Genomic DNA, 21761 nt, shown 5'->3' with positions numbered 1-21761 from the left:
TAGGAGAGAGAAAGAACCAGACATCACTCTGGTACATGTGCTGCCAGGGATTGGACTCAGAACCTCATGCTTGAGAGTCCAACACTTTATGCATTGCGTCACCTCCCGGACCACATTTATTTTTATTTTTAATGAGAGCAATATAGAAAGATACACAGAAAGAGACCAGAGCACTACTCAGCTTTAGCTTAGCTTATGGTGGTGCTGGGGATTGAGACCTGAGAGCTTCAGGCAGGCAGGCAGGTCTTTTGTCTAACTATTTTTTAAAAGTGTGCTGTTGTTTTTTAATCAATTAATTTTCCCTTTTGTTGCCCTTGTTGTTTTTATTGTTGTTGTAGTTATTATTGTTGTTGTTATTGATGTCGTTGTTGTTAGATAGGACAGAGAGAAATGGAGTGAGGAGGGGAAGACAGAGGGGGAGAGAAAGATAGACACTTGCAGAGCTGTTTCACCGTCTGTGAAGTGACTTCCCTGAAGGTGGGGAGCCGGGGCTTGAACTGGGATCCTTATTCTGGTCCCTGTGCTTTGCGCTACATGCGCTTAACCTGCTGCGCTACCGCCCGACTCCCTTGTCTAACTATTATGCTTTCTCCCCAGAACTCATGATTACTTATTTTTAAATGCTACTGTTGAGTAATATAAGTAGCTGTTTTCAAATAAGATGCAAACAAAAGTATCAGGAGGCATGACATTTTTTTGAGATTCTTTTATTTTTTTAAAGGATTGTTTTTAAAATTTTCAACTACAAAACGGATTTTCATACATTCTGCCATAAATAAAAACAAACAATAAGGCAGGACTCTACATAAGCAAACAAGAACAACTGTTTTCAGAAAATGTGATAAAATGCTTTACAATCTGTAAGCCATCCAGTTTTAAAAATAAAACTGTTGAAACTCACAAGTCTTCAAGTGGCACAGAAAAGACACCCTTGAAAAAGGAACAAAATGTGGTTCTGCATTTTGTTCTGTTCTCACATTTTTTGAAAGCCTAATTTTGCTTAGAACATTGGTCTGTTCCTTATTTTAAAATTCACAGATTTTTTTTTTTTCAAGAACCATATGATAGAGGCACCAATGACAATACGACTTTGTTTCCAAGAACCTTGTAACAAAGCATTGTCTCTTAATTATATGACTTAGGCAAAAAGGGAATCCTGGGTAAGAGTTTTCTGTAAGTGGCAAGTTTGGAGCCTGTTTTACCGAATTCGCTTCTGTTGCCGTGCTCTGTAAATGTCATGAATAGGGGGGACAACAGCTCCCTTTTCTTCATCGTCATCTGAGTCCTCGTTGGGCCTCTTGACAGCCTTGGTGAGTACTGCATTGCTTTCCACTGGGCCATTGCCTTCGACAGCCAGCTCCGGGGCTCCACCAGTAATAATCCTGACAGCTTCCTCAACAGCTATTGAACAAAATAAAAGCAGAAAGGACTTTGGAGGATGCTTCAAATGATGCCATTATAAGATGTGTATGTACTACTTTGAATACTTTGTAGGTGAATTCATAGCCTGCCTATTCTTAAAAGCATGCAATAGTACTATTCACTATTATGAAAGAGAAGGAAAAGTTAAAAGCTGCTGTTGAAATAAAAATAGTTTTTACAGCCAAGTCTGGTAGTATATGTTCCTATGAATAGAAACAACAAGGTTTTATGACATTTTACTTAGTGGAATTAGAATATGAGGAAGTCTTTCTGGATTACTCTGTATTTTGCTGTATTTCTGCCAGAAGGCTAGACGCTTCTGGAAACTTCAGTGACAAAGAGTAACAATCTTTTTTGGTTAGGAAGCAGTGTGAATTCCACTGTAAAAATGAAGCTTCTTATCACTTACTTATCTGTATCTTCTTATCACTTACTATTTGGTATCTTGCATCTTCGGAAAATTTCCATCAGTTCATCCACTTGTACAAAAGGGCCCTATTTGAACACAAAATTCAATTCTTAGTCATCTCACTACTCTGTAATCCCCATGACACAAGAGAAAAAGCATACAATTACTATTATATATCCCTTAATGCAAGGCTCTGTCATGAAAAATAGTGAACAGACCTGAAAACAGATTGGGGGAGGGAGGAGTTTCATCAAAACAACGGCAGCAGGTGGTACTGGGAACACGCCACCAGGAACAGGGTGTAAACCAGGAGCTGCAAGAGAAATAAAGTGCGAATCAAATAGGTTGGAAGAATTTCTTCACATGCAAGAGCTCAAACAAGTAATTCACAGCTGAAAGAGAGTCTATATCTAGACTGCTTTGTTCCGAACATTCTAAGCTTTTAGTGCTTAACACATTTGACCAAATACAAGTAGATGAGATAGTGAAAGTGGTCTCAACCCCATGGCCTCTGGAAGCAGAAAAGTAGTAAGTGACTGTAACACAGCCCAAGGGCTGAACTAAAGTCAGCTTTCATCAAAAAATACTTAGTCCAACAAGAGCAACAAAAGGGAAAATAAATAAATATAAAAAATTAAAAAAAAAAAAACTTAGTCCAATGGACCTTCTTCAAAAATCCTAGAAAGAGCTACTTACTACCCACTAGTAAGTTTAAGTAATGTCAAAATGATGTTACTGAAGTAAGTCTCTAACCTGTACAGATAGTCTATGTAACTGGGGAAAGGAGCAGCTACAATATACTGGATCTGCATGCAAGAGGGCCTAGGTTTAGTTCTCAGCACCACTAGTGGCCAGAGATGAGTGGTGTTCTGGTTATTAAAAAATAAATAAATAAAATAGATGTTTTAATTTTGCACCCAAGATAATTTGTATGTAGCAAAAGTTTTAAAAACAGTCCCGGGGTAAATGAATTAGCTCACTTGGGTAGTATGTTGCCTTTGCCATGTGTGTGACCTAAGTTTCAGCCCAGTCCCCGCTGCATTGGAGGAAACCAGTGCTGTGGTCTCTTTCCCTCTCTCTGCCTTTCTTAAGAGAAAAGGAAAAAAGGGGGGGGGGGTGAGGGGTGGAGTGTGTGTGTACATGCGGGGAAGAGAGCATAATGCAAAGAGAATTTCATGCCAGAGGCACAAAAGATTCCAAGTTCAATCCCCTACACCACCATAAGCTAGAGATGAGCAGTGCTTAGTTAAATAATAATAATAATAACTACAATTAAGGGCAACAAAATGGGAAAAAAATAGCCTCCAGGAGCAGTGGATTCATAGTGCTGGCACCGAGCCTCAGTGATAACCCTGGAGGCAAAACAACAACAACAACGGGAGATAGCATTATGGTTCTGCAAATAAATTTTCACATCAGAGGCACCAAGTTCTCAAGTTCAACCCCCAACACTACCATAAGCCAGAGTTTAACAGTGTTCTGGTCTCTCTTTTTCTCTGTATCTATATCATTAAAATAAGTAGAAATGTAAGAAGAAAAGAATTTGCCCTAAATATCACTACAAAAATGAATTACTGGAATCTGGCTCCAATTTGAGGGCTTCCCTCCCACCAAACATTTTTATTTTTAGCTCAAAGTTTATAGCCAAGTATCACTTGTCCCAGTGACCCTAAATCTAAGAATTAACTTACAATGGAAAGGTCACATTACTTTCCTCCCATACCTCTGGATCTCAAATAGTGGCTTACGTGCTAAATGTCGTGGCTGAAATGGAATCATCTGCTGCGTGTCGGGTTTAGGGTACTCTGGTTTTCTATCCACTTCATCTTTCAGAACAGGCACTATAGAAGGAGCTACAACTGGGTCTGGAATTATAGCTGCTAGCTTAGCACGGGAGACATCCTGAAAATGCAGAACAGAAGAATCCTAAACCTGAAAAAAGGGACTTAGAGAGTATGACTGTGCAATCCTATAATCTTGAGCATATACTGCGAATCACTCGGTTCAAACTGTAGAAAGTGGAGAGGGGGTAAGCAAGAGCTTCAATGATGGAAAAGCAAAAGGCTCTAAGCAAGTATGCTGTAAACTGACTGACCCCAGCTCCAGTTAAGAACCATTAGGCTGCACAAGGACCGGTGTAAGGATCCCAGTGCGAGCCCCCAGCTCCCCACCTGCAGGGGAGTCGCTTCACAGGCGATGAAGCAGGTCTGCAGGTATCTATCTTTCTCTCCCCACAACAACAATAATAACAATAACTACAACAAGGTCAACAAAAGGGAAAATAAATATAAAAAAATTAAAAAAGAACCATTAGGCTATGTTAGCAGGGAAGTCATTTGTAGGATAGACACCTTTTTCACTAAATATGTAAAAAGTGAGCAGCACATACACTGTTCTGACATCTCCCTTCACTAGACTTGAATAACATCAGTTCCCTTCATCAGAAAGGTTGGATTAAATAAGGTCTCTAGCTTCATGAATGCTACTAGTTCATCATCACTTAACTACTTAATAAGGTTTTGCATTACTTCCAACCTATTGTTATCGTATTAGTTTTAATGATCCCTTTCTTTCCTTTAACAAAGGAAGCAGTAACTTTTCCATTGACTACCAGGGACTTTAGCTCAAAAAACTTCTGGCATTTCCAGCTTCATATAGTCAGAAAGTAAAGAATTAGGAGCACAAGTCCCTCAGAGCTCAAGTCCATCCAATCTTTTCAATATACAGCAGTGCTCCAGCAGGCTGAGAGCAACTCTCCAAGATATGTCAAAAGAAGCGTTATGACCACTTATCAATAGAGGCCCCAACTCAGAAGTTCCTCTGCTCTAGACAACCCACTATTAGTTTACCCATTTGGAACCAAAAGTGCCTTTTGCCACCATTAAGGCATATGAGAAAATTTCCTCGAAATTTATTCATAACGCAGCTGGTTACATCAAATGTAGCTTGTAGGAAATTGAAATGAGTACTCAGTCCTATTGGCAACTCTGTGTGTGTGTGTGTGTCCCCTCTCTTGTTTATATGTTACACACACAAAAGTACATGAATCCTCCCCAAATAAACAAGAGGAGAAACAGAAATGCAAAGTGGAAAATTAATGTTTAAGAAGTTTTCTACTTAAAAACAGTAGTTCCAAATAGTTATACTTGGAAATGGTAAGATCTTTATTAACTTTCTCAGTTTCCATTTTTATCTTGGCAAGTCTTTCATAATAATAATCTTCTTTTATAGTAATACACATAGCAATCTTATAGTATCTCCTTGGTTCAAAGTAGAAATTTGGGGCTGAGGCAAGACTGGAACTTCTGTTAATGAACATATCTGAAGTTCTTTCTATTAAGGGTTTCTTAAATGTTTTACTCTAGTTCATACAGAAAGTGAGACTCAGGCCAAAAAAGGGTAGTGAGAAAATGGAGAATGATTAGGTCAAGAACATTCTAATGCTGGTTAGCTTAAAAGGACACGCTAGGATACAGCTTCCCTTTGTATTTCTATCTTGGGCTTGGTTTATAGAGAGAGAGGTCAAGAAAATATAGAATAATAGTTTTCTCAGTAAGAACTATTTCTAAGGCTTTGTCAGTATTAATCTCTTCCCCAGGTCTCAACAATTTCAGGTATCAGAATGAGTTGTTTTACTATGACTGCAATCTATACAGAGAAGATCCACTCCTATGTAAGTTCTCTTAAGAGCCCCACAGAAGAACCCCCTCGTGGGCTGGGAGGTGGCACAGTGGATAAAGTGTTGGACTCTCAAGCATGAGGCCCTGAGTTGAATCCCCAGCAGCACATGAGCCAGAATGATGCTGGTTCTTTCTCTCCCGTTATCCCTCTCATTAATAAATATTAAAAAACAAAACAAACAAACAAAAAAACAACCCAGAAAAAAACAACAACAGTAAATCCCTCAAACAACTTGGCAAATCTCTGTTTACAGAACTGTGACATTATTATATCTACAAACTATGTTAAGGGAATACATTACCTTTAAGGTATTCTGCTAAAACACACTCACCAGTTCTAAAAACTATTAGACAAAAATGTAATAAGACGACTATCAGATTTTTGTTTTTCTTCCCACCACAAACCCTTCATTTGCCTACTAGACAAGTCACAGCAGTTTTAAGGGAAAGAAGGAAAGTTTTTGTTAAATCTCAAACTTTCACTTTGTTCAGTACTCATAATATTCAAAGTTTCATAAACTCAAAGAGAATTTGTAAATATTTTTCTTCTGCAAATCTATCCTCAATCTAAATTGATTTCTGTTTCAGAATTCAGAGTGACAGTTATTCATATATTATTTTAAAACATTGGGAAAGGACTCTATACCACATCTTGATACTGAGTACATACCTTATAACCAAGTGCTTTTAGTTCACTTGCAGAGCAAGGATATAAATCCATGAATTTGTATCTATCTACTAGTAAGGCTGTTTCTTTGCCTTCATATTCTTCTTTGAATGCTGTAAACCGTCTTTTCTCTACTTTGAGTATGCTAGCTAGATCACCAATATTGCTTTCAAAAGCTAGAAACCGTGCCCAGATTTCCCTGTTAAAAAACAAGAAATATAAGAATATAAAAATAAGAGCAGTAAGAACAGAATTATATTCAGTGCTAATTTATCCTATTGGGCATGCAGCAAATTTATTTACAAAAAAAAAACCAAAAAACCAAAACATTTAAATTCATGGTCTCCCTCTCATTCCTGTTTTCTTCCTTCACCAAGCATCACCAAGCCAGGCCTACTTTTTCAGACAGAGAAAGTGAGGCACCACAGTACCAAAACTTCCCCTAGTGCTATAGAACTTCCTTGCATTAATACTATGCCAAGGGATCGAACCTGAGTCGTAGATAAGGCAAAGCAGTTGCCCTGTCACATGAACTATCTCGGTGACCTTCTTTTTAGAAAATAGTAAAAGCCCTTACGTGGGTCTGGGAAATTGTTGCACAGAACTTGCATGCTTGATGCACCACAGGTTCAGAGCCAGGTTCAGTTCCTGGCTCTGGTCTCTCTCTTCACTTTCTACCTCTCATTTTAAAAACGAGTAAAGTGCTTAGTGATATTTAAAGAGTGCCAGAGCATTTATTTTGGTTATTTGGTGTAACCAGGGAGCATGGGCAAGTTAATAAAGTATTAGGATCTCAAGAATGAGGCCCACCATTTGATCTCTGGCATCACACGTATCAGAGTGATGCTCTGGTTCTCGCTCTCTTCCTCATTAAAAAAAAAAAAAAATTACACACAGAGACACACACACACACACACTTCATCCTTGGGGCTGGAGAGAAAGCTTACTGGTTGGCATATGCCCTGTAATGTGCGCAGCCCATATATAAGGTCTGGTGCCACATAGGCACTGTGTTTGAATTTTGTAGAATACATTCTCTAATGAGTGTATAAATAAAAACGTATTCCAAAATCTATCAGGACTCCTCTCTTGTTCCATTAATATAGTACTTTTTTTTTTTTTAAACCAGACACTGCTCAGCCCTGGTTTTTGGTGTGGTGATGGATTGAACCTGGACTTTGGAGCCTCAGGCATAAGAGTATCTTTGCATAACTATTATGCTATCTATCCCCACCCAAATTAATTAATATAGTTTACTGGTAACACGCTTTTGCATAAGCACACCAAGTAACCAAAATAAATGCTCTGGCACTCTTTAAATATCACTAAGCTCTTCTGCATTTAAGTAATACACAGAGTGACATTATATAGCATCTATAGAACTACCACAGAAGTCTTACACTGGTAGACATTATTTTACTCAGTGAGAAAGAACTGGTGAGGTTATGAAATCTGCTCAAGGCATAATCTGCTAAACTAAAATAAGAGCCCAAAAGTGGAAAGACTATACCTCTATACTACATTGTACTATGGTGTTTTGTTTTTCTGTTTAGCTGAACTAACATTAAAATCATAGATCAAAGACTAAAATAAAACAAACTTTCCATATGTCAAGATGGGAAATTATCTAACTTTTCAATTCTCTAATTTGTTCATTTCAGTTTCTAGGAATATGGTAAACTGGAAAGAGAACATCACCATGTGTAAACTAATCTTCAACCAGTATTAACATACTGTAGGTGTTGAGAAGGTTCCCTTTGAGAGAGAAAGGAAATCTCTCCTGGAATCTACACTCAAGCATGCATTTACCCCACAGATAATAATTCAATTAAAGCTGCCATCTGAACCCAACCAACAAGTTTCCACAATGGCTTACCCAGACTTCTCAGGAGGAAGGCTTCCAGATGTTAAAACTCTTTCAAACAAAACTCGAGTATTATTGTCCTCTAGGATATTAAAAAAATATTAATATTTTTAAAAAGCAATCTCACAATTCAACAAAGCACTTAAACATGCATTATCTTATTAAACCCTCACAAAAAATCCTATGCAAAAAGTAACTGTTAAAAAAAAAAAGTGGATCAACGGATCAAACCCCGTGCATCACACATAGTGGCAGGCGCTACCAGAGCCACGTCTCCAGTCTTAAGCCTCATTTTCATAGATGAGGTACTTTGAAGTTTAATAAATAAGTAACCTGAACTGTCACTCACTCACAAAAGAGTGACAACTAAAAACCAGACCTGTAAAACAAAATGACACTGCAACAGGTATCCTATTAGCCTTTTCAAAGTAATGAAAAGTGGGGGTGGGTGGTGGCACACCTGGTTAAGGGCACCCATTACCATGAGCAAGGACCCGGGCTCAGTCCCCCCCCCCCCCACCGTCCTCACCTACATGAGGAAAGCTTCACAAGTAGTGAAGCAGTGGTGCAAGCGTCTCTGTCTCTCCTTGTCCCCTCTTACTTTAGCTGTCTCTATTAAATAAATTAATAGTGAAAACTTTAAAAAATAATAAGGGGAGTCAGGCGGTAGCGCAGCCGGTTAAGCACACATGGCGCAAAGCACAAGCACCCGCATAAAGACCCCGGCTCCCCACCTGCAGGGGTGTCGCTTCACAGGCGGTCAAGCAGGTCTGCAGATGTCTATCTTTTTCTTCCCCCTCTGTCTTCCCTTCCTCTCTCCATTTCTCTGTCCTATCTAACAACGACGACGACATTAATAACTACAACAAGCAACAAGGGCAACAAAGGGGAAAATAAAATAATAATAATGAGAAGTGGGGGCAGATTCTTTAACATGTGGGGGCCCTGAGCTCAGTCATCACGTGGGAGCACCCTGGACGGCACCAGAGGCAGCTCATGGGTGATAAAGCAGTGTTTGGTGTCTTGCCCTCTCTCTATCTGTTCTTCCCTCTCTCTTAAAAAGGTTACAGAAGAGACGTTGGGTTGGGGACGTGGCTTAGTGGTGTCACCATTATGCAAGGTCCTGGGTTCATTTTCCAAAACCATTATCACATGAATAAACGAAAAATGTTTTTGAAATAATAAAAATTACACATCTGCTGACACTGTATGTGTCAGACAACTGACATTTAAAAAATGCATTGAGTGAAGGATGACAAACTCAAAATTAGATATAGTTGTTTTTTATTTCATAGCAATAGAACTACTCTATGTTTAACTATGGGACCAGGCAGTGGTGCAGCTGGTTAAGCGCACATATTACAGTGGGCAAGAACCCAGGTCCTCAACTGCACAAGGGGAGCTTAACTTGTAGTGAAGCAGGGCTGCAGGTGTCTGTCTCACTCCCGCCCCTCTCAATTTCTCTCAGTCTCTACCCAATAATAAAGAAAGAAAGAGAGCCAAGAAAAAAAAAAAAAAACCCAAACAAACAAAGAAATGAAACAACCTATATTATAGTTACTACAAGTGGGTTAAAGTTGTGAGAGCTCCTTTATATCTGGAAGTTAAAAGGAATGCCTCTTGCTAAATCTAAAAGATCTATTAAACTGTTCTAATCTAGTAGTAAATTTATTAGTTATATAAAATGAATTTTGATTGCTAAAGCACAACTCTATAAGGTTGTTTTGGGCTGGAGGACAGCAAAGTGTTTATGCAAAAAAAAAAAAAAAAAAGAAAGAAAGAAAGGGAGTCAGGCAGATAGCGCAGCGGGTTAAACCTTCTCGGTGTAAAGCACAAGGACCAGCGTAAGGACCCCAGTTTGAGCTCCCGGCTCCCCACCTGCAGGGGCGTCGCTTCACAGGCGGTGAAGCAGGTCTGCAGGTGTCTTTCTCTCCCCCTCTCTGTCTTCCCCTCCTCTCTCCATTTCACTGTCCTGTTTAACAATGATGACATCAATAACAGCAATAATAACTACAACAACAACAACCAAAAAAACACAAGGGCAACAAAAGGGAAAATAAAAAATAAAAAAAAAACAAAAAAAAAAAACAACTTTATGCCTGAGGTACCAATGGTTCCAGGTGTAATTCCCAGCACCATTATAAACCAAAGTTGAGCAGTGCTCTGGCAAAAATAAATAAAGTTGTTTTAAAATATCCATAACAGGAGTCAGGCTGTAGTTCAGTACGTTAAGTGCACGTGGCGCAAAGGGCAAGGACCGGTGTAAGGATCTTGGTTCGAGCCTGGGCTCCCCACCCGCAGAGGGGTCATTTCACAGGCGGTGAAGCAGGTGTACAGGTAGGTCTATCTTTCTCCCCCACCCTCCATTTTTCTCTGTCCTATCCAACAACAACATCAATAAAAACCACAACAATAAAACAATGGCAACAAAAGGGAATAAATTAAAAAAAAAAATCCATAGCAGTAGTTGGCTGCTCAGTTATAAACCCCAGTACCACATGGGAGGTGCTATGATGTTTTTACCTGTTTCTTTCTGAACAAAAGTATGCCACTTAACATAATTCCTTCAAGCCTGGCAATTGAGGAGGTGGCACAATGGGTAAAATGCCAGACCTATAAGCTTGAGGTCTTGAGTTCAGCCCCCAGCATTGTATGTGTCAAGTGCTGCTCTGTTTCTCTCACCCACCCTCATCTCTCTCATATATAAATATTTCTTTCTTTCTTCCTTTTTTTAAAGTAGGTAACCTGGAGCAGGTAAATTATGCTACACTGTATGCTTTAGGGGTATAATGTCACCTTCCTGATATATGTCACCACACATAGCACAAGACCAAGTACCATCTTTTCCTCGTTCTTTATCTGGATAATTATTGCTCATCCTTCAAACGTATTTTTATGACACACTAACAGCACCATTCAGAAGAAGTAATACAAGTCACATACGTAATCTACATTTTAAGCTAAACAATTTTTTTTTTCCCCATCAGGGTTATTGCTGGGCTCGGTGCCTGCACCATGAATCCACCGCTCCTGGAGGCCATTTTCCCCCCTTTTTGTTGCCCTAGTTGTTGCAGCCTCTTTGCGGTTATTATTGCCATTGTTGACGTTGCTTTGTTGTTGGATAGGACAGAGAGAAATGGAGAGAGGAGGGGAAGACAGAGAGAGAGGGGAGAGAAAGATAGACACCTGCAGACCTGCTTCACCGCCTGTGAAACGACTCCCCTGCAGGTGGGGAGCCGGGGGCTCGAACCGGGATCCTTACGCCGGTCCCTGCACTTTGCGCCACGTGCGCTTAACCCACTGCGCCACCGCCCGACTCCCGCTAAACAAATTTAAAAGAGTAAGAACAAGTGAAATTAATTTTAATTAAACCCAATATATATAAATTGTCATTTCAACATGTAATCAATATGAAAAAGTAAGTTATTTTTATTTTTTACATGATTTTTTCTTTTTCTTTCCTTTTTTTTTTTCCCCCTAAACTAACTCATTGAAATCCAGTATTTATTTTACACTAAAACCTGGAAGCAACCCAGGTGTCCAACAACAGATGAGTGGCAGAGAATGCTGTGGTATATACACAATGGAATACTACTCAGTTATTAAGAATAATGAATCCACCTTCTTCAACCCATCTTGGATGGAGCTTGAAGGAATTATGTTAAGTGAGATAAGCCATAAAGAGAAAGATGAATATGGGATGATCCCACGGATAAACAGAAGTTGAGCAAGAACAGAATGGGAAATGGAAGGCAGAATTTGAATTTGGAGTATTGCACCAAAGTAAAAACCTCTGGGGGGCCAAGGGGAAGGGTAGGTTTTTCAGTTCCACTATAGGGGGGTGGGGGTAGGGACACAGACATTTGGTGGCAGGAATGGTGTTAATATATACTCCTATTAACTTAAAGTCTTATAAATCACTAATCAATATGAGAGGGAAAAATACATTGCATATTTCAAACTTTTTAATGTACAGACTTCAGTTCTGACTATATCTGAATATATCCTTTAATCTAATCACTTAAGATTTCAAATTAGCAAACTGACTGAATTTTAACACTGGGTTTAAATTGTTAATGCATTTCTAATAACTTAAAAAAATCAAATCATCCATAATCTTAGACCAGGGAGACCAGAAGCAACTAGTCTTGTCAGTATATAAGATATAGTTACTTGTAAATAGCATGAGATGACAGAAATCATGGTAAGGTCTTGTTTGGTACAGTAAATCCCAACCATGGGATTTTTCAAAGTAAACTCAATTCCCAAATAATTTGATAAGAATAATCATTATCTGTTGTCATCTTAAACTCTAAGACAGCATGGAGCCTTCCTCATTCTCCATAAAGCCCATATTTCTCCCAGTCCTAGAACCTCTGGGGCTTTGCTCGTTTTCCTTCATGCTTCTCTTGATCCATACCATTTGATACTGCATCTGCTGAGCTCAACCAAATCAATGCAACCAGTGTCACCTCGACATGTTTCACGTCAGACTGTGCCTGCCTGGGATGTCAACCCTCCAGCTCCAATACTCTGCCACCAAGTTGTAGATGCTACCATGATGCCAATCTGACTTCTCTGGGCAGACGACCTCATTAATGTGTCCTGGAACACCACTGCCCCAGAGCCTACCCCACTAGGGAAAGACATAAACTTCCAATTGAGGGGATAAGGTATGGAACTCTAGTGATAGGAATTTTGTATGGAGTTGTTCCCCTCTTATCCCAATCCTGTCAATCATTATTGAATCACTAGTAAAAAAAAAAAAAGAAAAAAAGAAAAGAAAAAAAGAGAAAAAAGCTTACTACTAAGTACTCTAATTACCATAGCTATATCACATAGCTCTAGAACTTACCCTATACTCACTTCTCTATACTTCTAAAATACTTCATTCAGGCCTCTATTTAGCATATTCTTTTAAAATATATATATATATTTATTTATTTTCCCTTTTGTTGCCCTTGTTGTTTTTTATTGTTGTTGTTATTGATGTCGTTGTTGTTAGCACAGAGAAATGAAGAGAGGAGGGGAAGACAGAGAGGGGGAGAGAAGGATAGACACCTGCAGACCTGCTTCACCACCTGTGAAGCGACTCCCCTGCAGGTGGGGGGCCGGGGGCTCGAACTGGGATCCTTACGCCAGTCCTTGCACTTCACACCATGGGCGCTTAATCTGTTGCGCTACCATCCAACTCCCTAGCATATTCTTTTACAACTATCTTTATCACAGCACAGTTAATGCTTATGCTTACCACCATGCCATATGACAAACACATTTTAAAAAAAACAAACAATTTAATCCTCAACAAGCCTATGAAAATTACTTTTTAACAAGATTGGATACCTAACCACAGAATACATGCTGGATTAAGTGCCAAATAATGCAATTACTTTTATACAACTGATTCCCCTACTTCCCATAAGGAAGCTGGTATAAGACTGGAGTCCCTAGTTCCCTTTATATCCCCAGACCCTAGTAACCAGAAGGTATTAGATAAATAATGGGATGCTGGGTGTTGGTACACCTGTTTGAGCGACATGTTACAATGCACAAGGACCAAGGTTTAAGCCCCCAGTCCCTACTTGCAGGGGTAAAGCTTTGCGAGTGATGAAGCGTACTGCAGGTATCTGCCTCTCTCTTTTCTGTCAATCACTCCCTTCCCTCTTGACTTCAGGCTGTTTATATCCAATAAGTAAATAAATAAATGATAATAATTTAAATAAATAAACAATGGATAACTAGGTGAATGGATAAACGAATGAACTGCTTTAAGCACTAATTTTGGAAGATAATAATGCTGAAATCAGGTATTGTGATTCTAAGAATAACAAATATATATACTCATAATTACTCTAAAATATCACATGTAAAAAAGACATTGATTTATGCAAGAGATTTTTTTTTTTTATAAAGTAAGTGCTCCACTATCTCACATTTTGGGAGTAAAGTCTTTTTCCAGAGTGCAGAATCACTAAGCTGAAATACAAAATCATAATTAAATTTCATTCTTACATACTATTTTGGTATACAGAATGTTCTATTTTTCAAATGTCATTAAAATCATTGATACATAGTTATGACATATAATTCTATAATCATTTAGGTGGGGCATATATTTCTCTCTTAAACCAACTTTTATTTCAGCTCATTTTTGGTCAAGAAATTATATAGCCTAGACTATGGGTTAACTACACTAAGAGATACATATATCATTTACAATATGCATGTAAATAAGAATCCCCTAGCCAATGCCTGTAAAAGAAAAAGCCCAAATAAAGAATGGCCATTATTATTACAACAAAACAGGAAAATAAAATGCTAATATAAACAATCTTCCTTTTTGGAAACCTTTCCCAGGAGCCTCAAATGACTTCACTTTACTACTTGGGCATGTCTGAGTTTTTGAGGATACAACTTTCCTTACTGTGTAGCTGGGTGGTGGTGCACCTGGTTGACCGTATGTTACAACGTGCAAGGACCTGGGTTTGAGCACCCAGCTCCCACCTGCAGGGGGAAAGCTTCACAAGTGGTGAAGCAGTGTTGCTGGTGTTTCTCCATCTCTCTCCCTCTTGATTTCTGGCTGTCTCTATCCAATAAACAAATAAATATAGTAAAGAAAATTTACTTTACTATTGACAGGACTTAGCTAATTATGCATTAAAGACGATGCTGCAGTTAAACAGCTCCTGCCATTACTTAGTAAATGTAAATTTGTGGTTGATAGGCCACAAATATTTATTTGGTGTGCAAGTATCTGGTTCTTGTATGTTGACAAAATTATAATACATTTGAGAAAGAAAAAAAAAAGACCACTCAGAAGCATAATTTTTAAAAATGACATTAAGGAGCTGGGTGGTGGTGCACCTGGTTGAGCTCATGCACAAAGACCCGGGTTCAAGCTCCTGGCCCCGCCTGCAGGGGGAAAGCTTTGCAAGTGGGGAAGTAGGGCTGCAGGTGTCTCTCTGTCTCTCCTCCTTCTCTGTCACTCCCTTACCTCTCAGTTTCTGGCTGTTTCTAGCCAACAAATAGATATAATAAAAAAGTATTTTTAAATGACATTAATATATTATTATTAAGTAACTATTATTGATTAGAATCTGCTTACCATTGAGATGAGAAAGATAGTCAATGTAGGCCAGGACATATTCTGGAATGTCCCCATATTTCTTTAGCCCCAGTTCGAAAATCTTAAAGGCAACAGATTTGTCCTAGAAGACAAGAGGAAAATGCCAATTTCCATGAAATGTCAGGCAAGATACTCAAAAAGAATTATAACACCCAATATGACAAGGAAATGAGGAGTTCGAATGGAATTTATTTTATTAGAGGGCTGCTCAGCTCTGGCTTATGGTGGTGTCAGGGATAGAAACTGGGATGTTTGTTGCCCCAGGTATGAAAGCATTTTTGCAGAGGCACCATGCTGTCTCTCTAGTTCTTTAAATGGAAAGAAAAAGTTTTAAAGTCTTTATTTATTAGCAAGCGAGAACCAGAGCATATGCAGTACCAGCTATCAAACTCAGGACCTTGCAATCTTACACTGTGTACCTCCCCTGCAGAAAAGTAGATATTTAAAACACGTTAAATATAAATGTCCAAAAGTGGGAGAGATGGTATAATGCTTCTGCAAAATGACTTTCATGCCTGAGTTTACAAAGGCCCAGGTTCAATTCCCATACAAACATAAATCCACCACCGCATAAAGTAATTGCTAATTGATTTATTAGTTGATTTATTAGTAATTGAGGCTCAGTGGAAGAGTGAAAGACATCCACTACAAGAGGTCCTTACCTCAGTCCCTGGCATTATCCATGCCAGAATGATGCTCTGGCTATTTCCTCTCTCATTCATTAAACAAATTAAAGAAAAATGAATTCATAGTAATTGCTTTTTCATTTTATGCCATTTTGGTTCACGGAAGGTTTCACAATAACACTCTACTTCTGATAGCGGATGGAACCTGCAGACTTAGATTTCCCTTATGATATTAAGCAACTAAAACTTCATGAAAGCTAGGACTAGCTATCTTTAACCGAAGGAAATTATTGTACTCTTATATTTTATCTTATTATTTACCTTACTGCAGTAATATTCCATGAGTGCTGCAGTTACATAGACATGGTGGCGAGTTCTAGTATCTTCTCTTGCTTTTTTAAATATCATTCTTCCAGATTTGATACCTTCAGCTCTTCTTGCAAATTTCATATATTGGATATATACCTATGCAATGAAGAAAAGTCTTTATTTTCTAGAGGTGAGGCAAAATGTAATCTTTATAAGAGCATTTGGTCCTAACTCATTTGTCTCTATAAGAAAACAACCTCACAAGGCCCGGCATAAGGGTTTTGGTTGCAGGCCCCGGCTCTCCACCTACAGGGGACTCGCTTCACAGGCAGTGAAGCAGGTCTGCAGGTGTCTGTCTTTCTCTCCCCCTTTCTGTCTTCCCCTTCTCTCTCCATTTCTCTCTGTCCTACCTAACAACGACGACATTAATAACTACAACAACAAAACAAGGGCAACAAAAGGGAATAAATAAATGTTGAAAAAAAAAAAAACCCAAAGTACAAATAAATAAAAAGCAAAAAGATGGTATGTGTTCTGTTATTTAAATCCAAAACCAGGAAATCTACTGGTGTTAAAGATGGATACAAATTAATTTCTGTAATTGTCATTATTCACATACATAACAACACTTCCCTAATTCAGGGATTGTTTTTTTTTTTAGTATATTTACAAGGTTGTGCAATCATTGCCTAATTCTAGAATATCTGAATTAAACATTAAGAAGGGATGAAAAGTGAAGTTATAAAAAAAAAAAAGAAAAGTGAAGTTACTGGAAAACATCCCATTAATGAACGCCAACATCTTGAAAGCTTGAAAAGTTTCGTCTAATACAAGCATATTTAACAAAGCATGTTTAATTTCACATTTTCCTGGGCTACTGCTTAAAGCCCACTACTCTATTTTATAACAGAGTAAAAGACTATGTAATGGCACTTCATCAACAAATTACTCATTAGTTATTTTACAGACAAACCCTACAGAGTGCCAAATACATGATGTGTTGATAATACTTGATTGGGGGTGGGGCGGTAGCGCGGTGGATTAAATGCACGTGGCGCAAAGCCCAAGGACCAGCGGAACGATCCCGGTTGGAGCCCTCGGCTCCGCACCTGTAGGGGAGTCGCTTCACAGGCAGTGAAGCAGGTCTGCAGGTGTCTATCTCTCCATTTCTCCTCTCTCCATTTCTCTCTGTCCTATCCAATAACAAACGACATCAACAACAACAATAATAACTACAACAAGGGCAAGAAAAGGGGGGAAAATGGCCTCCAGGAGCAGTGGTGCAGGCACTGAGCCCCTGGAGGCAAAAAAAAAAAAAAAAAAAAGATAATACTTGATCAATGAGCCAATACTGTATTATGAGTAGAGAGACTATGAGTAGTGTCTTGATTTGTCCAGTTTTGATCATGTCAAACAATATCGGAGTGAGGAGACATACATTCAAACCTGAAGGCCCAGACTGGATCTTTCACATCGGATGTGCCAGATATCTCTCAGACAAATCGTAAATATCAGGGCCAGATGGTGTTGCACCTGGTAAAGTCACACATTACCATGTGCAAAGAGGTACCACATCTTGGAAACAGTACTGCAGGTGTCTCTCTTTTGGTCTCCATCTCCTTTCACCTCTCTCCCTCTCTATTTCTTTCTATCTCTATCACAATAAATAAATAAATAAATAAAAAGGAAGAAAGTAAAGATTGATGGCAGGAAGGAAGAGGGTGAAAAGTGGCCACTAGGAATAGTAGAGTCGTGCAGGCACCAATCCACCATAAGCCTGGTAGTTAAAGTAAATAAAATAATAAATGAGAGATTATTAAAAAATAATAATGAGCATTAAAACAACAATAATGTTACCCATTATGGGCAGATCGGGAGTGAATTAGTTTTGAATTTCTTCAGGAAAGAAATTTAGTCTGATGTGGGCCAGGAAGTGATGCATTAGATAAAACATTGGATTCTCAAGCATGAGGTCCTGAGTTCGATCCCTGGCAGCACATGTATCAGAGTGATGTCTGGTTCTTTTTCTCTCTCCTATCTTTCTCATTAATAAATAAATAAAATTAAAAAAAAATTTAGTCTGATGCAAAGTGTGTGGTACATTTTATTAAAAATACTTTGTGGAGGAAACATTTAGCAGGATCAGGAAGCATTTAAGCAGATACAGTGGTTTTCTAAACAAGTTTAAAAATTATTAATAAATTCAGGAGACACAGAATTCCCCCCTCCCATGCCAAAAAAAAAAATAATAATAAGTGTTTAGAGCACTACACACACAGTGACCTGTTCTCTTCACCTCTTACTTAAGAAGCTCTACAGAATTTCATCAGGAATTCTGGGCTTTGAAAATTACACATTTAGCAACAAGTATGTGGAATAAATGGCTTTAAAACACAAGTGTGGAATTTGTTATCTTATAAATCACTAAAAAAAAAAAAAAAAAAAAGAGGAAAAAAAAAAGGAATCCCACTGACCTAGCTCCTATTGAATTAAGGAGAGAAAACAAAACAAAACAAAAAACCTAACAACAAACAAGGGACTGGATAACATAAGAAACATTCTTGTGGCCAGGTGGTGGCACACCTGGTCGAGCACACATGTTACACTGTGCAAGGACCAGGTCCCCCCAAAAGCTCTGTGAATGGTAAAGCAGGGCTGCAGGTGTCTCTCTCTCCCTCTCTATCACCCCTCCTCCCTCTCAATTTCTGGCTGTCTCTATCCAATAAATAAATATATAAATAAATAAGTAAGTAAATAAATAAAAACATTTTCCCCCTGAGGATGATCAAAATGTTTTGTGTCTTTTTAAATGTTTTTATTTATTATTTATTTATTTGCTATTATAGAGACAGAGAGAAACTGAGCAGGGAGAGAGACAGAGATACCTGCAGTCCTACTTCACCACTTGTGAAGCTTCCCCTCTGCTGGTGGGGACTAGGTGCTTGAACCTGGGTCCTTGTGCACTGTGATGTGAATGATTAACCAGGTGCACCACTGCCTGGCATGCTACGTCTTAATTGTGAAGTTGGTTCCATGACTTGATATTATTGGTCAAGACTCATAGAGCTATATGTATAGCAAATACAGCAAATTTTACTACATGTAAATTTTTTTAAAATTATTTATTTATATATATATTTATTTATTCCCTTTTGTTGCCCTTGTTGTTTATTTATTGTTGTAGTTATTGTTGTTGTTAGATAGGACAGAGAGAAATGGAGAGAGGAGGAGAAAACAGAGAGGGGGAGAGAAAGACACCTGCAGACCTGCTTCACCGCTTGTGAAGTGACACCCCTGCAGGTGGGGAGCCGGGGACTTGAACCGGGATCTTTACGTTGGTCCTTGCACTTTGCGCCACCTGGCTTAACCTGCTGCGCTACCGCCCGCCTCCTTATATATAAAATTTTAAACAGGCTACAGCAGTAGAAAAAGATTTATGAAATTACTCACCAAGGTAGGGTCAATGTCCTCAATTGCCAGAAGTCTGTTATATATACTGTGAACTTTCTCATACTTCATACGACTCTAAGATGGTAGAGAGAAGTGGATTTAAATATATATTCAAAGACTAGCAGGATATGAGCTCTGAGGAATCCAGAGGCTGCACCCCACAATGGCACCTGCTTTGAGCATAAATATACAGTCAGCTAAGGACTAATAACTGTTTTGCATCATCTCTGTCTACCAAAAACAAATGCCTGACAAAGAAGCAACTGGAAAAACACACACACAAAAAAAAAAAAGAAAGAAAAAGAAAAAAATAGTTATAAAGTAAAAAATCCCCACTAAGAAAGTTCTAAATACTTAAACTCACCTCTTCGTAATCTGCATATGCAAAATAAAGAAGCATATTCTTCTTCAATAAAGTGCTTATGGCTCTTTCATAAATATTAGCAGCTTCATCACTAAATAGTTTGGCATTATTCATATCCTAAGAGTTAAATAAAAAAAGTTTACTCAATAATTTTAATATAAATAAAAGAATTAAATTAACTGCATATAATACACACACACTTCTTATATACATATGCACAGATAAAAACTTTTGGATTCTAAAAATATTCCTTATATATTTCCCATTATTTTTATTTATTTATTGGATGGAGACAGAGAAATTGAGAGGGAAGGGAGAGAGAGAGAAACAGAGACAACTGCAACACTGATTCACTGCTCAAGAAGCCTTCCCCCTACAGGTGGGGACTGGAGGCTTGCACCTGGGTCCTCGAGCACTGTTCTGTGTCTACTCTGCCATTGTACCACCACCTTAGCCCTCCACTATTTTTTTTTTAGCCCTCCACTATTTAATATACATTAAATGACTCAAAAATTTATTCTTTTAAAAAACAACCACAATATTTTAATTCTGACTAAAGTAGCCTAATTATGAGTCACTAAAATTCTTTTAGTTTAAATTTCAATGGGAACTGACATGCTCCAAGGAGATAAAATCAATATGAAAACAATTCACACAATAAAAAAATTATGAATAATGAAGGTTTGGGCAGTGGCACTACCAGTTGAGTACTCATGATGTGCAAGGACCGAGGTTCAAGCACCCAATCCCCACTTACAGGGGGAAAGCTTCATGAGTAATGAAGCAGTGCTGCAGGTGTCTTTCTCGCTCCTCTTGAGCTTAAGCTTCCCTCTTAATTTCTGTCTCTATCCAACAAATAAATAAAATATTAAAAAGAAATCTGGGGGGTGGGGCAAGTGGTGGCACAGCCGGTTAAGAGCACATACTACCATGCACAAGGACCCGGCTCCCAGCCCCTGCTCCCCACCTGCAGGGGGGATGTTTCACAAGCGGTGAAGCAGGTTTGCAGGTGTCTCTCTTTTTCTCCCCCTCTCTATCTTTCCTCCCCTTTAAAGTTCTCTCTTTCCTGTCAAATAAAACAAGAAAGGAAAAAGCAAACAAACAACAACAAAACTAGGGGGAGTGGTGGATTTGTAGTGCTGGCACTGAGTTCCAACAATAACAATTAACTCTGGTGGAAAAAGAAAGAAAGAAAGGAAGGAAGGAAGGAAGGAAGGAAGGAAGGAAGGAACGAACAAAGAAAGAAAGGAAGAAAGAAAGGGAGAGAAAAAGAGTGGCCCTGGAGGTGGTGCAGTGGGCAAAGCATTGTATTCTTAGTCATGGGGTCCTGAGTTCAATCTCTGGCAACACATGTACCAGAGTGATGTGTGGTTCTTGCTCTCTCTCCTCCTATCATTCTCACTAATAAATAAATAAAATCTTTAAAAAAAGGAAGGAAGAAAGGAAATGAAAGAAAGGGGGGCCGGGTGGTAGCACAGCAGGTTAAGCGCACATGGCGCAAGGATCCTGTTTCGAGGCCCGGCTCCCCACCTGTGGGGTGGAGGTCGATTCACAAGTGGTGAAGCAGGTCTGCAGGTGTCTTTCTTTACCCCTTTCCGTCTTCTCCTTCTCTCTGGAATTCTCTCTATCTTATCCAACAACAACAACAACAACAACAGCAACAACAACAACAATGATAAATAAGGACAAGAAAAAGGGGAAAAAAAATAGCCTCAAAAAAAAAAAAAAAAAAGGGGGCGGAGGGTAGATAGCATAATGATTATGCAAACAGACTCTCATGCCTGAGGCTTCAAAGTCCCAGGTTCAATCCTCCACACCACCATAAGCCAGAGTTGAACAGTGCT

General features: G+C 38.7%; 1 protein-coding gene across 2 annotated transcripts in view; it reads right to left on the bottom strand.

The window, feature by feature from the left end:
- Positions 1 to 661: 661 nt before the first annotated feature.
- CSTF3 (cleavage stimulation factor subunit 3) overlaps positions 662 to 21761 on the bottom strand; it is an 87908-nt gene continuing 66808 nt past the window's right edge. The window contains exons 13-22 of one of the 2 annotated variants that reach the window (XM_060176630.1): positions 19918 to 20034; positions 19554 to 19628; positions 16116 to 16259; positions 15148 to 15250; positions 8055 to 8124; positions 6182 to 6377; positions 3580 to 3733; positions 2050 to 2144; positions 1857 to 1917; positions 662 to 1401 (exon numbers count right to left, since the gene is read on the bottom strand). In XM_060176630.1, the coding sequence (XP_060032613.1) occupies positions 1199 to 1401; positions 1857 to 1917; positions 2050 to 2144; positions 3580 to 3733; positions 6182 to 6377; positions 8055 to 8124; positions 15148 to 15250; positions 16116 to 16259; positions 19554 to 19628; positions 19918 to 20034 (1218 nt within the window). In that variant the 3' untranslated portion in view covers positions 662 to 1198. The remainder of the gene's footprint in view (positions 1402 to 1856; positions 1918 to 2049; positions 2145 to 3579; positions 3734 to 6181; positions 6378 to 8054; positions 8125 to 15147; positions 15251 to 16115; positions 16260 to 19553; positions 19629 to 19917; positions 20035 to 21761) is intronic. The other variant, XM_007530093.3, reaches the window with a different exon arrangement.

Source organism: Erinaceus europaeus, chromosome 17 (genome assembly GCF_950295315.1).
Source record: "Erinaceus europaeus chromosome 17, mEriEur2.1, whole genome shotgun sequence".
Lineage (NCBI taxonomy): Eukaryota > Metazoa > Chordata > Mammalia > Eulipotyphla > Erinaceidae > Erinaceus > Erinaceus europaeus.
The sequence above is the reverse complement of the archived record's forward strand: the minus strand, read 5'-3'. Positions and strand labels throughout refer to the sequence as shown.